The sequence below is a fragment of the Larus michahellis genome, chromosome 7 (genome assembly GCF_964199755.1).
Source record: "Larus michahellis chromosome 7, bLarMic1.1, whole genome shotgun sequence".
Lineage (NCBI taxonomy): Eukaryota > Metazoa > Chordata > Aves > Charadriiformes > Laridae > Larus > Larus michahellis.
The window spans coordinates 23,490,480-23,505,064 of record NC_133902.1 but is presented as its reverse complement, the minus strand read 5'-3'; the positions used below and the strand labels follow the sequence as shown (position 1 = coordinate 23,505,064).

The 14,585-nt window shown below is 39.1% G+C and overlaps 1 protein-coding gene across 1 annotated transcript in view; it reads right to left on the bottom strand.

Annotated features, from left to right (window-relative positions):
• The window catches only part of COL3A1 (collagen type III alpha 1 chain), a 53,689-nt gene extending 41,915 nt beyond the window's left edge, over nt 1–11,774 (bottom strand). The window contains exon 1 of the mRNA XM_074593573.1: nt 11,558–11,774. Coding sequence (XP_074449674.1) covers nt 11,558–11,636 — 79 coding nt within the window. The 5' untranslated portion in view covers nt 11,637–11,774. The remainder of the gene's footprint in view (nt 1–11,557) is intronic.
• Nucleotides 11,775–14,585: the final 2,811 nt, after the last annotated feature.

Genomic DNA, 14,585 nt, shown 5'->3' with positions numbered 1-14,585 from the left:
TGCACTGTTTGTCTGGCAATGTATAGGAGAGGCTGGATTCTCAGGCAAAGCATCATTATGTCATGTAGCCAAACTGTCCTTCCTCTGAGACCCAACCAATCTGCCTTTTAGATTACAAAATGGAAAAAAAAAAACAAAACAGGCCTGCACTGGTACAAAAAAGTATTTACATTTTAAACAAATTATTGCTTGTTCCCTTCATTCATCTTTATAAGCTCCAAATGCTGCAACTTTCTGCAGATTTTAGACATTTTAGAAATATCGGGATTAAAAAATATCCTTATGGCATATTTGCTTACCAAGTAAAACACAAAATACCTCTCTTTTCCTTGCAGATTATTGGCTTTTTACCCTAATCTTTCAAAGTGTGATTTATTTTAAGAACTCTAATTTTTCTTCTTTATCTTCAGAGGACTATTGCTCTTCTCAAAGATATTATGGTCTGAAGTGGCTGAATCCGTCACGTAGTTCTGTCTCCTCAGCATTTATGTTTCACAAATCGCTCTGTTCAGGCACGCATGTTGACATCCTTGAATGATGTTCTTCATGCAATGTCTAAAGGTCACCCTGCAGTGCTTTGAAAAAGGGACCAGCGATATCCCATCAGTGATATTGTTACACAACAGCCCCGCTGGCTTCAGCTGGTGTCCGGCATGAAAAACAATGGCAGAAGAGTTTTCTTGCTTCAAAACTGCTAATAGGAAAACAAAGTGCAAGGAGGGATTTCTTGGTTTGTTTAGTTGGCGGGATTGTTTTTGGCAGAACTGTCATTTTAAACTGAGTCATATGAGAGACAGGAGAGAGCAGACTGCTGTGTATCTGTCATCTTGCTTCTTTTTGAGGATTGCCCAAAGAATTGTTATACCTGTTTCTAAACTTATAAAAGTCACTTTGAGAAAAATAACTGATGGACGCAAAAGATGGTTATACTCCTTTTGTTCTTAGCTGTTCCTCAACAACATCATGGCCTAAATTGTTTTTTGTAAGGGAGAAATGTATTGCTGAATGGCCATCTGTACTGAGACGTTATTCTGGGATTTCCTCTCCAAAGTCGTCTCTCAACAGGTTGGCTCTGTAACTCAGACAATTATATTTATATGTCCATCTTTTTAGTAGAGATAGACCTCTTTTGCTGTAATATGCAGAATGTGTATCATTCATTCCTGATTTAGGGTAAACACTGCCCGATGAGAACGTCCCTTGATTTTACTGGGTTTTGAATCAGACCTAAAGAACATAAACTTTGAATTATTCTGGTGAGATCTGAAGGTCTTCAGTGCCTGACTGATCAAACCTTTTGATAAGGGCAACCATTTGCATTAGAGCAGGACACAGATTAAGTAAGAATTTCATCTTAATTCAGTGCATTCAATGCCTTTTAGAGGGACCATTGCATAATTTTTCTGTCCCTCTTCCAATTATTGGTAAAACGCCTGTGAGATTTTTCCATCCCCTCTGTTCTTACATTAACTTTTTTTTGGCACATCACCTTTTGTGCCATTTGGTGTCACTCTAAAAATAAGCAGCAGGCTGCAATCACTTTATTTGTGGCTATTAGTTGTAGTGCTGGCATAAATTCTCACTACTCTGCAGTAATCTGATTTTAATGTGCTGCTTGTCTTTCGAGTGAATGATGCCAACCTCTGTCTTAAACCAAGCAGAAACTGACATAAATTCAAGGTCTGATGTGATTAGTGATGATTTTATGGATTTATTAGTTTCTTTAAACATACATCCTGCCCACTCCTTTGGCAGTCAATGAAGACTTCTACAGTCAGAGTCCAAGTGTCACGGTAATTTAATTTTGAACACTTGAACATAAGAAGCTGGCCTAACATATTTCTAAAGAAAAGCAATAGCTTCATACTCAACATCATTAGGATCAATTAAGTGGAAAAAATTACCAAAATCCATCACAACATATTGTCAGAACTTTTAAAAAAGGAAAAATCACCCCCAAGGTATATCTCAAAGACATACTTCTGCTTTTCTGATTTTAGCTAGGACCAGTAATATTTTATAACATTGGAAGGTTTTGCAACATTTCTTGCAGTAGGTCTGTCCTGGCAAGAATAAAGAAAAACTGAAAAACTCATTGTGTACAAGCAGGTTTCCCAGACTGTACAACCAGTCTGAGAGATCCAAAGCATCATGATAGTGAGATTCAGCTTCTGAGCTGCTAAGTGAAAGAGAACTGCTGGAAAGTGATAATTGTTACAGCTTGCTCTACATGGCAACCTGTGTAAAACGCTGAACTATAACTACTTAATTCAGGATACTTTAAGTTTCTTGCAAGATGAAACCCAAAGGCTGCGTGGGGGGAAAAAAAAAAAAAAAAAGTATGATTTTTGTTCTTCATTGCCTAACTTTGTAATTAAAACAATTTTTATCAGGTGATTAATGTTTCAAATGGGACATGATCTTCTCTTTCGCCTTAGCTCAGTGAGGGGGCTAACAATTTTATGCAATGCTGTTTCCGTGGTTTGCCTTGGAAGAAATCAGCTTGATTCAACGCTTCTCTCCTGAGACTGAAACAGATGGGAAATGTTACAATGCAGTATAGTGCATATGGTAATATCATTTATATTTTCAGATATGTTGGACAAATTCAGCCCCAAGATAACTCCATGGCCATAGTGGATTTACATCAGAGAAGGGTAAAGCAGCAGGGGGTCAGATTCTACACTAACATAACTCCCTGCACAATTTTATTGATTGCCCTGTAATTTCAGAAGTTGGAAGTAAATGAAGGGGTTGGTTCTTGTATTTCATATTCCAGTGGCTGATTAAAGAACTCTGGCATATTGTCTAAAAAAAAAAATCTTATCTTTGGCTGCCAATAAATTAAAGGTATCGGTAATTCAGAAGGGCAGGGATGGGGGCAGGATTCTGAATGCATAGAGCATCATTAACCTAGCTTCATCTGCGAAACAGTTTGTTTCAATAATAAAGTCCTTATTCCAGTTTGTACTAATTCACCCCACATCCATTCTGGACAGTTTGCTGGATACAGATGGCAGTAGTTGAAATTCTTCTTAATCTGCCTCATAGAGGATATTAAATAGCTATTTGTACACTGGATACAATGTTCTTATTGTCAACTTCCTAAGGCTGTCAAAGTGAGTATTGTGAGGGTTTTCTCAGGGTACCAAAGACAACCGTCTTAATTTTGGGGCCACTTTTAAGTATCAAGTTCTATGCCTGTTTTTCAAGCATGAAGACCTAAGGATCTTCCTAACTAATTCCCTCAACAGGTGAAAATACACACTTTTGGTCCTCTGAGGAGCCTGCAAGGGCAGAGATGGCTTCTTATTCATATCAGAGGTCAGAAGCACCACTACTGAGGTGGCTGCCTGAAGCCTGGCACACACAAAGCTCTCCCTGCTCTGTGCAGCAACAACACCTGTGAGAATAAACAGCGCCGCGTAGCAGAGGAGGGCTGGAACATCTTCAGCAGACACAGCCACATCCACCAGAGTTTATCTGCCGGAGTCCTTAAAAGGCATGACTGGAAGAGCCTGTGCCAGAGAAAACCTGATAAATCAAGAGGCTCTGTGCTTTTTTTTTGATTCTTCACTGAAAGTATCTACAGCGCTCTTTCTCTCTTCAGCTGCTCTAACAGGAAAAATCAGTTTGACTTGTACACCTCCCTTATTTCCTTTTTGTTTTTTTTTTTCTCCCTCCATATTCATGCTTTTCTGCTCATACAAAATAGAGGGATCTACAAAGAGGACCACCCTGACAACGACGAAGCCACCAACAGGCTTAGAATATTGTGCAAAGAATCTTCAAAATGTCTGAGCAGATTTCAATTACTCTTTTCAAAGCTTTGCAATTCCCACTACACAGCCTATTGTTTGCTTTCACTAGGACATTCTTCTCTTAAACAGCTGGCACAGAATGACTACTGCTCTGTAGGGAAACAAGCAAACACCATACAGTAGATTTAAAGCCAGACACGGAAAAAATAAATTTTTTTTTTTTAAAAGAGCCTCTTACGAACATAGAAGTGTTTTCCGAGATAATATGAGTTCTATTTTTGCTGCTTATAGCTGAAGGAAAGCACGGGGGATGTAGTTCATTTTCCTTTGATGCTCAGCGTGGCTATTACACTGAACATCAAAGGAACAATGAGCGATGCTTCCCATATTTTCCATTAGCTGTGTTTGGGTGAGCAATTGTTTCTCTTGTGTTTGTTCGGAAAAGGAGCTGCAGTTTTGCCCTTGCATCTTTTCCGAAAAGAAAATGGAAAGAAGGAAAAGAGAGAAGAAGGAGAAGGAGAAGAAGAAGCAGCACAAAGGGAATGAACAGAGGTAAAGAGACATTTGCAGCGACGGCCTGCTAATGCACTGACTGGTCACTGGGCGTGAGCTGCGGGGCAGTTCAGTGTGAATTAATTAAGTCCAGAAGTTTTCGAAGAACTGCCAGTGTCAAATTGCTGTGGGAAGTAGTTTCCAGACACAGATCATCCTTTCATATGCACTGCTACAAAGGTGCACAGGGCGTTTCTGTGACTGCTGCCTTTTGCAGTGCTGGGGCTGGGAAAAAAGCGGTGCCTAAAGCCACCATAGCAGCCCACAGAAGTTTTGCACATGGAAGGAAATCTTTTGCTGCCTGGCAGGAGAGCAGAGATGCCTGTGCCACCTCCAGGGTAGGATGCACAGTGACTGAAAGAGAAAACCTGCAGCAGAAAGGCATGGGACTCCTGTGGTTGTGGATAGCTTTGTCTTATGTTGAAGATCATTCTGGTACAAACTCAGTTAAAGTCTTAAATCTACAAATCATATGCCCAATTTCTTGAGAGACATTTGGGTGCCCCTTTAGCTGTAAGAAAAGGCCTAGCCTTTTAAAATAAAAAAACACATTTAGCCTTAATATATATATCTTTCCATTATCATCACATTCTTCCTGTTCAAAGCATTCTTCCTGTGCATGCTTTCTGCTCCCTGGCAGACATTTCTTCACAGAGTACTTGTGTGAATCAAAGCAAGACAAAAATGTGCAGACATTGTTAAAAGAGGTACCGTTTTCATTCTCATTCTGATAGTTCATGTTTAAAGGAAGGGTTTTACGTAAATGGGGGGAAATGGCAGTAGTCTCTTAGCTAATCTGAAAGGAATCTCTTCTGCTGTACTTTCACTAAACAAAGCCAGAAGTCCCAGAGCTGAAGTTTATCCAAACTAAAGCCAACAAACGGTTGTTGTTGGAGGGGGTTATATCATGTTTTCCATTGTCATTTTGACATGAAACAGGCAGAGGCTTCAACTTTGCAAACTCGGAGACAAGAAGATTGGCTCTGAAGTGAAAATGAATAAATAAAAGCAGTGGTTGGAAGTAGGTTAGGTTTCCTCAAAGCAAAATGGAGAGAACCTTTCCTATGAAATACAAGATGAGAAAAAATAACGACTGCTTGAAAATTTAAATGCAAAATATAATTTATTATGCCTCTGCGTGAAAGATATATTGCTCTACAGTCACCGATGGAACTCATTCCTCCTTGCACCCATGTGGCACTTAAGATAGGATAAGCACAATTCTCTGTCTCTGTTATACTTACAGGGGAGACTTTCTGACTCCTGCGATATGTAATTCTTTACTGCTTGTGGCGATTATCAGTTTATCAGCCACAGCGAGGAGCAATGTAAGGATTAATCTTTGGTGTTTTCATACAGTCTCAAAGCAATGTGAGAAATATTAGTGGCATGGTCCCTACACATAAATATGGGAATCTTATTTCCCTGAAACACAAAGTGTCTGACTGTGCTGAATGGAGAAAGGTCAGGAAATTCTGCAGGAATTCCTTATAGATCTCTCCAGGGACAAAACATCTCTTGTCAGGGAAGCCATGGAGAGGACACAAAGTAAAGCCTCACAAGCCCTGTGCATCAAAAGATTCAATGAAAGAAAGAAAATCCACAGGGGAATAGCTATCCTGCAGCAGTAATTAAGCCAGAGCACAGGCTCCCGTATCTAGTAGCAGCATGGCCATGGGAAGCCAACTGCAATGAGTCACCATGCAGCATCTCTGTTAACGGCGATAACACCACCGTGAGCAGCACAGCCCTGAACAGCATTTTCTCCAGGAGGAATCCACTGGATCCCCTGGGCTAGAGATGGGCAGCATGCTGAGGGCGAGGGGCTGCAGCATCCTCCTGCACCCAACCACACTCCCCTCAACAGCTGAAGGTACAGAAGAAAAATAACACTTCTTGCATCACTCCTGGAATGCTCACTATCATGGATGTGTCGAAAGAGGAGTAGGCTGGTAAAGTACTGCAGCAGGTAAAATAATGACACTAAAATTTTTGTTCCGCTTTGAGTTGAAAGTTATTTATCATCTGCCAAAAATCAAAATTAGAACGTCTCAAAACTGTGGACATACAGGTGGTAGGTACTGAACCCTAAACCATATTAATGTTGTGCAATCTACAATGTACCAAGCTACCACAAGGAGAATGAGAATGAGAATGAGTTGTCATGTTGAATCAGAAAAGACTTTATTATACCCTTTTCAAGTTTGAGTTTCATTTTTTTGGGTGTTGCCAATAATAAATTGAATTTTGCTCCGTCACATCAAATTTCTGCAATGATGTGGGAATCTAATCCAGTTACTTCAAGACCAAAAAAACCCATTTTGTTAACAACATATCTTTACCATTGCCAAGTTTTCCTTTTCTTAGCTGAGATCTTTTCCCTACTTTCTTAAACAAGCATGACTAAAGGACAGCATAAGCTGGAGTATTAATTGACATGACCATTGCACTAATTTCCACTTCTGTTGGTTTTGATGAATTATTAATTCAAACTAACAAATTAAAAGTTGTGACTGTTGCAGCAGCTGTGGCTTGAGCTCTTCTCCAGATTACTAAATTGCCATAAAAACATCAAGAGCGATATAGTTTTCATGCTGCCCGCTAGCCTGGGAAAGCATGCTTTGTTATTGTTTCCCCCTACTGGTAGGCTGAACCTTTCAACTCTGAAGAGATTGCTTCTAATCCAAAACGCTAAATGACAGTTCGCATCATTTCCATTACTGACCTACAGCATACTTTCCCAATTATGAAGCCAGGTATGTCCCGTTTTCTGCACATTTCTGATTAAAAGAAGGTTTGAACATTAGCATGTAACTGGGACAATGACTAATAGATCCGTGTCAGCCTGGTTTATCAGACAGTCTGTGAAACAAAAAAGTGATAGTAATTCACTCTTTTCTTTCTTTTGAATAGTATTAATTAAAACTAACACCCAGCTGTTGTGTAAGGCTGGCATCAGCTAAGATTTTGCAAGTGACACCTGGCTGCCTATTTCAAACTTCAAAACTTTGGCAGAAGCTGGAAAAGGAAATAGGGTCTGCGTGTAATCTGCAGCACTAAGAAGGGAGCAAATGTAATCACTCTGACTGAGGCATCAACAGTAATATTCGTGCCAGAGACAACACCCTTCTACCTCTGCCTCTTCCCCCTGTATAATAAAGCAGTTGATGTTTCCAACTCCACCTCCTCTTTTAAAAAACCAGTCTACGTTGATTTGGTCTCAAATCAAAAACAAATCTGGAAAATAATGAAAGGGATATGTAATGGTCTCGTTTTCCTAAGGCTAATGTCTTCCAGGGATGTGTGATCTAAAATGTGTTTATGAAATTTGTCACGTTTCCAAGAACATATATATAATGTTTAGAGGGGGTGGATTCCCCAGGCTTTCATTTAGCATGGTTTTTCCAGACCAGAAAGGAATGCTTCAGTTTTCCTAAGAATATCCTTGCCTGCTGTGTGCTTGGTAAAAAACAGTTAGGAAAAATGGAAGAAGAGCAGTAGACCCCTGAGCTTTCATATCTTCACATAGTCCAGGCTACTTATGATGGTGTAATTATCTGTTGGCACACAGATATGCATCATCTGGTTTTACCTTCAAAACTCTGGAGTGGGACCTTTCTGTGTTATCAAAACCTTTAAGGAAAGATTGTTCTGACTGTCATTAGCATTACCCTTAAACCAGTTAATCTATCAACAAAGAATACATATGTGCAATGTTGCATATAGGTAAGTGCTAAAAATGCCAGTCTGGCAGTCTCACAAATATACTGCATCTGTGCAGTACCCATCTACTTCATTACCTATCTAATCCTTTCCAATTAATAAAAGGAAGAAAGCAAAATGGCTAAACCAACCTGCTTACAACTTTTCCTAAAATATCATCCTTCTTTTCTGGGGGATCAGAAGTGGGTGCTCAGCATAAAGAGTTCTTTGCATGCTGCCTCCTGAAGCCTACATGTAATGGCTATATTTCATTTTAAAACTGTAATTTGCAACCGAAAGTAATATGAAAGGTCAATAAGTCTACTCAGAGATATTTTAGGATTCAGTCATTACCTCAGAAATGAGCTTCCTGACCAAACATCCAAGATAATACTTACATTACAAGGAAAACACTAAATTACTTTAGAGCAAAAAATTATTTGGAATAATAATGAAGGGTTTCAGGCTCTGCACTGACACTGCTTTTAGAGAAGTAGAGTTTTCCCATTGACCCCGGTGAAGTACCTCAAGGACTAATGGGTGTACATATGAGAAGTGTCACAGACCAGGTGGCTGAGATGTCCCTTACTCATCTCAGACGCAGCTGAGACAGGCCCAAATCCATCTGAGCTCCCTTTTGGCACCGATGTGAGCAGGGCTGTGCACGTGCTTCCTTTTTAGTCAGTGGAAACTGCCAAATACCTCCAGTCTGTCTAGCTAAAATTTATGCTGTCTTCTGGAAGTAGCTGTCTAGATAGACTCTACAAGCTCAAGATAAATTGTATGAATGTAGGCCATACAGCCAGCGAATGCTTGCACAAATCATGCTGGCTGGTTAGAGGATGGATTTCTTTCCCAAAGAAGGATTCAAAGTTCTTACACTTTTTTTGGAGTTTAATATTCAGGATATAAAGGTGCCTTCAAATGGTGGAACCAAATACACATTTCAGGAATCCAAATCATCTGTCATGTCTGAAGCAACCAGCTTCATGACCTATTAGCCACCAGGAGGCATTTTATCTTGAATATGGTGAGGGCTTGCAAACACCTTATACTAACTTGACACACATCAGAAAACCTGAATTGTGTAAAGGTGATTTCATTTGCAGGCTAAAAACATCCTAGTGGGTTACCAGGATATACAGCTTTTGTTCAGGGCAGTTACAGAAAATTCCTTCTTCCACAATATCCAGATCCTGAGCTTTTGAAGAAGTTCAGCCTGAGGCTGTAGTCAAATCTCCATTCCTAGCTGTTCCTAGCAAGACAAAGAAAGACATAGCCTGGAGGTACATCTGACTATCCTAAACTTAGTGTATACTGAGTAGTTTCCTTAACATCTTGCCAAGGCTTGTCTCCTGGCAAGCTTTCCCAAGGAAAATTTTATATTGACTTACATTTGATACTAACCATATAAACATTTTTCTTGACAAGAGAGAGCATTTTAGCATGTCTGGAAATTCTCCTTTGAATCGTGGAAAATTTGGCTTCCCGGCCCATTGCTGCCCTGCACATGAATTAGTGATGCTAATAATCAACTCCAATTATTATTTTCCGTGAGAAAAGCATATTCAAATGTGTGGAAAGGGACATTCCAAAGAGAGGACAGAAGGCTATATTTTAAGGGATAACTAGTGTTTTATCAGTCTCTCTGTGTAACCTCTTCCCTGTAAGTAGTATGGAAGTTAGCCCAGTAAGGAAATGTTACTACACCATGAAACAGGAATGTGGCAGAGAAATGAGAATACTCCCTCACACTTCATTTGTACATTGTTCTTCTACGCAAAATTTACCATTTCTTGAGTTAAATGTGTGTTGCACCTCAGAAATGTGCAGGGCTATCACCAGAGCAAGGGAAAGAAACCTGGCACTCAGGGAGGGATTTGCTTATTGGGAGAAATAAAACTGATGTTCCTCCTTTTTATATTGGATGGTCCCTTAGTCCTTATCCCTCTGAAGATATATATATATTTTTAAATATACATAATGCATATTAAATATATCCAATATGTATATTATACGCTGCTGTAACCAGAGAAAACTCACAGCATACGTTTGCTCAAATTTTATATTTTCTTCACAGAGGATTGATTACTGAAGAGACAGTTTATATACGGGAAAAGCAGAAACAGAAAAGCATCAGTTCATAGTATATTATGTTTATTGTCTACATAACATTTTAATATGCGTCAGGTTTTTTTTAAGATACGTTACAAGGCTTCGCCTGTGTCTGTGCTTGGTGAGGGAGGCTGGTATTTGGGCACGCTGTGGTTGCAGGTGATGATGTTACCTGATTTGCCCATGCACAGAGCCTCCTGAGCTCCAACTGCTCCGCTGCCAACAGCCTGCCCATGGACTCACAGTCACCCCCTCGGCAGGGGTGCCTTTCCAGGTATGCTGAGGCAGACAGATTTGCCACGAAATAGCTAACGTAATCATTTTCATGATTTGTATCATACAGGCTAGGGTAGGGTGTGGTTTTAAAGGCATTTGGCTCTCCTTTACTGCACTACAGTTTATTTGGCTGCTGCTTATCAAGTTATTTGTAACGTTATTTGTTGCCTCGACACAGGAATAAATATGTTGCAGATCTTTTATGTTTGCAAGAAAGAAAAATATTTTATCTTAAGGAAGGTCTGGCTTACAATGTCTGGCAAGCAGGAACAGAGTACATCCAAAAAAGGTCAGCTGTACTTGTGGAATGTCATCTGTTTAACTTAAATACTCATACCACGATTATCTTCACTCTAAGTTGAATTATTCTTTACAAAGTATTCCTCACCCACCCCCCTAAATTCCACGTTCATTTGGTTTTTGGTGTTCTTGCTCTCCGTAAACATGCACACACATTAACTTGCATGGACTCCTAGATACCATTAGCTGCTAATTAGTCTCGTGACGGACCGAAACAGCCTGCAGATGCACAATTCAAACTATTTCAGCTGAGGGAATTAATTTACTCTCCTGCTTTATGTCAAAGTAGAAATCCTGTAAGTTGACATATTTTCATATATCGCTCTTAAAAACTGTTTCATCAAAACTGGTTAGAATTTTAAGGCTGTTTTCTGCACGCAAATTGTTTAAACAAACTTCCATGCTGCCCGTGGAGAACACACAAATACAAAGGAGAACTCCAAATAAAAAAGCTGGAAGAAAAGACTTATTGCTTGTGACGAATAACTTCCAGGCAGCACAGAGCTGACACTTAAAATGTCATTCTAAGAGTTAAAAGAATAGTCTTAAAACTTTCCGGTGTCTGTAATAGCAAAACAAGTAAGAACAAGAACAAATGCAGCTAAGGCAGACAGCCCTGTACAGTCCTTTTAACCACAGAAGAGAGCAAAGCGAAGAGAAACCTTTGGGATGGTAATGCAAACTCCTGCAGCTTTCAGCTTCAGCATTAAATATCTGACTCTGCTGAATTAGTGAAGGAAAAGTGTTCTGGTGAGATCTGCGAATACATGTTTCTTACAAGCTATTAAAATCATTGGTGAAAATAAAAATAAAATAAAAACATTAAATCATAAGAAGCTTGAATTACTCACCGTCTTGTTGTGCCAAAATAACTGAGGGTTGAAACACGGCAAGAATGAGCAAAGTTGCTTTTTGCACAAAGCTCATCATGTCTAAATATTAGACATGAGACTCTCTGTGCAAAAATAAAAATGGGGGGGGGGGGAAATCTATTCAAAATAGCAACATCGGTTGCTCCCTGCCCTTCCAGCACCGGGCCATGTACAGAACTCAGCCACAAGCATTCCCCAGCTTTGGCCTTAAATAGGAAAAAAATTGGCTTACTTTACTTTTCCACCCCCTTTACTGAAACATGAGAAGAAGACCCATCCCCTAACAGTAAATGAATGATTAATATTTCTCTTGGCTTTACAGAAGAATAAAGTCAACTAAACAAGATACACAGCACATCTGGAACTTTTGTGCGCGTACAAAATGCACACTGAGACTGTATATGAATAGTTAGTGTGAGCTGTATGTGAGATATATGCATGTGAAAAAAGAAGTCCTGTGGTAAAGCCTCTGAGGTAAAGCATTTTTTCATGTTACTTAGCAGTCAATGGCTACAGCCCAAAGAAGATTTTGAATTCTCAGTGTTCCCTAACAAAGATAATAGGTAAGTACCTGATGTGGCCGCACAAACTGAAAGAATCCCAGAAGTGGAGGAGCAAACCTGGGTATTTCTGCTGCTGAGCTAATGCAGAGTTAATGGAAGGGAGGTCTGAACTTGTGTTCCAGTGCTTTTCTCACCGCCTCTGCCTCACACCATGATTTTGTGTGACCTGAGGAGAAGGCAAACATAAAAAAAAAATGATGAAGAAAACAAGATCCCAAATCAGAAGCACCAATCTCCCAAACTAAAACTTTTCAAATAATTCAGTTTGATGCTGTCATTACAACATTTGAAATGAATGCAGAACAAGTACCACCTTTTTCTTTATTGTTTGCTCCTCCAACAAGGACCAAAAAAAAAAAAAAGAAGATATCTTCAGACTACTAATCTCTTCTGAACCTAATTCATTATTTACTCCATGCAAAACTTTACTGAGAATAGGATCAGAACACACAAACTTATTTTCCAAATAAGAAGGCTTAAGCAGTTTTTTTCGCTGGGAATGTAGCTTTAAGTACAAGTTTGGGAGACTCCAAAGTGAATGCAGAAAGCTGTCACAGTGTGCATCGCTGCTAAAACAATGACCGAACTAATTGCTACTCTCAGTCAATTAATTTGATCCAGGTCATTAACTGCAGGAGTGCTCATTCATTTGTTCTTAACTGTTGCTGAGATTACAGTGACCCAGGGAACCATCCCTCCTATCAATAATTCATTAATGTCATGAACTGCCATCCCAAAAAAGGGATCCATATCTCTGTATGTATAAAAAAATAAGAGCACCTTGAGGTTACCTTGTAATCTGATAGGTATTGGGTCTCATTTCAAAACCTATTTTTCTGAAATACATTTGCACTTAAACTGGAAAGTCCTTTTCTGCTGGGGTCACCTGAGGTGGAAGGGGTTGAAGTAAGTATGACGAGATCTTAAATATGCCGCTTCCAACATACCCTGAGGGTCTTCTCTGTGACTTATAGACTCCTAAGGTATGAGTGGTTTGATGCATTTCAAACGAATTACATACCACTTTTTTGCACGAATTAAATACTGCCCAGTTTTCCATGTTGTCTGTGTTGGGATGGCAGAATTATTTCATGCATCTTTGGGTTTTCATATCCAGTATCATATTACTTAACAGGTTAGGTTATTTGGTTTATAAACTTCAAGTAGCTACAATCAACAAAAAACTAACCACCTCCTGTTGAGCTATCCTAGAATGTAAGACAAAACGCTTCAAATTTTTGTGCACGAGCCTACAAGGTTCTCTTCTCTTTTAGAGTTATGGTCAGGACATAAATTAGAACCACAACATCTAATAATACCTGGATTTATTTGTTTGGATCTTTTCAACAGAAATCTACAAACAGACCAAACAACTGGATCTCAACCGTTCTCAGCTATGGAATGAGAATTAAACTAAATTAATTGTTTATCAAAATCACACGCAAATCAGTTTTTTATTGCCACTCGGTTTTCTGTATTAATGACTATATGTTTATCACAGTAATTGTTTAATTTACATAAAACTTAATGAATATTACACAGTAAGTGTTCACATTTAAATAGCCAAGGAAAAAATAAGAGAAATTTCATCACAATCTTTGACTTACAGCCACTTGCATATTGAATTCTGCAAATTTTTCAGCCCATTTGACCACAATAAACATTTCTCTCTATTTCTTGAGTTTACCCTTTCAAAAAAAGAGAACACCCTTAGTGATTCCCTTATTTTCACTAACACTTCTCTTCAGCTTTACAGAACACTTGGTTGTTCAAGTAAAATTTAAACCCTAAGAACAGTTCCTGATTGTTCACCTTGGGTATTAAACTAGTCTCTAACTAGATTATGAACCCAGATTTATGCATTACACGTACGATTTCCCATAGGCATTGAAGTATCAATCTGTGTGCTTGAATTCGTACAGAAAGGAATCCTGAGGTTCCTGTATAGAAGCATAAGCAATATCACTGATTGCAACCCATAAAAACCAAAGTAACCTCTGGACATTATCATCCTTGGGTTCTGCAGTATATTTGCTGTGGTTCAGCAAATAACAAATGCCAATGCTCAGTTACACTGGAATTTCTCATTAGTGCTACCTTCACATAACAGTGGTTATACAATTGATTTTAAAATTCTAGTGTAAAACCACGAGGCAATTGCCATTTACCGTCATGAGTCAATTTCTTTTGACTGGGCATTCACCATTTTGTTTTGTTTTAATTACCTGGCCCTTATGATCAAGGACTTCCTTTTCATATCCTCTACACAGAAACAGGCCCCCTAGAAACCCAGCTGCCTTGATTTTTGAGTCTTGCAGGTAGTTTTGTGAGTATTTAGTAAGAAGCTCTTGGTTAATATTCACCTTCCCAGGGATGTAATGTCTTGACATTTGGACCAAACTGGGAGAAGGTACTCATATCCGAATCAGAGCATTTTTGCATGG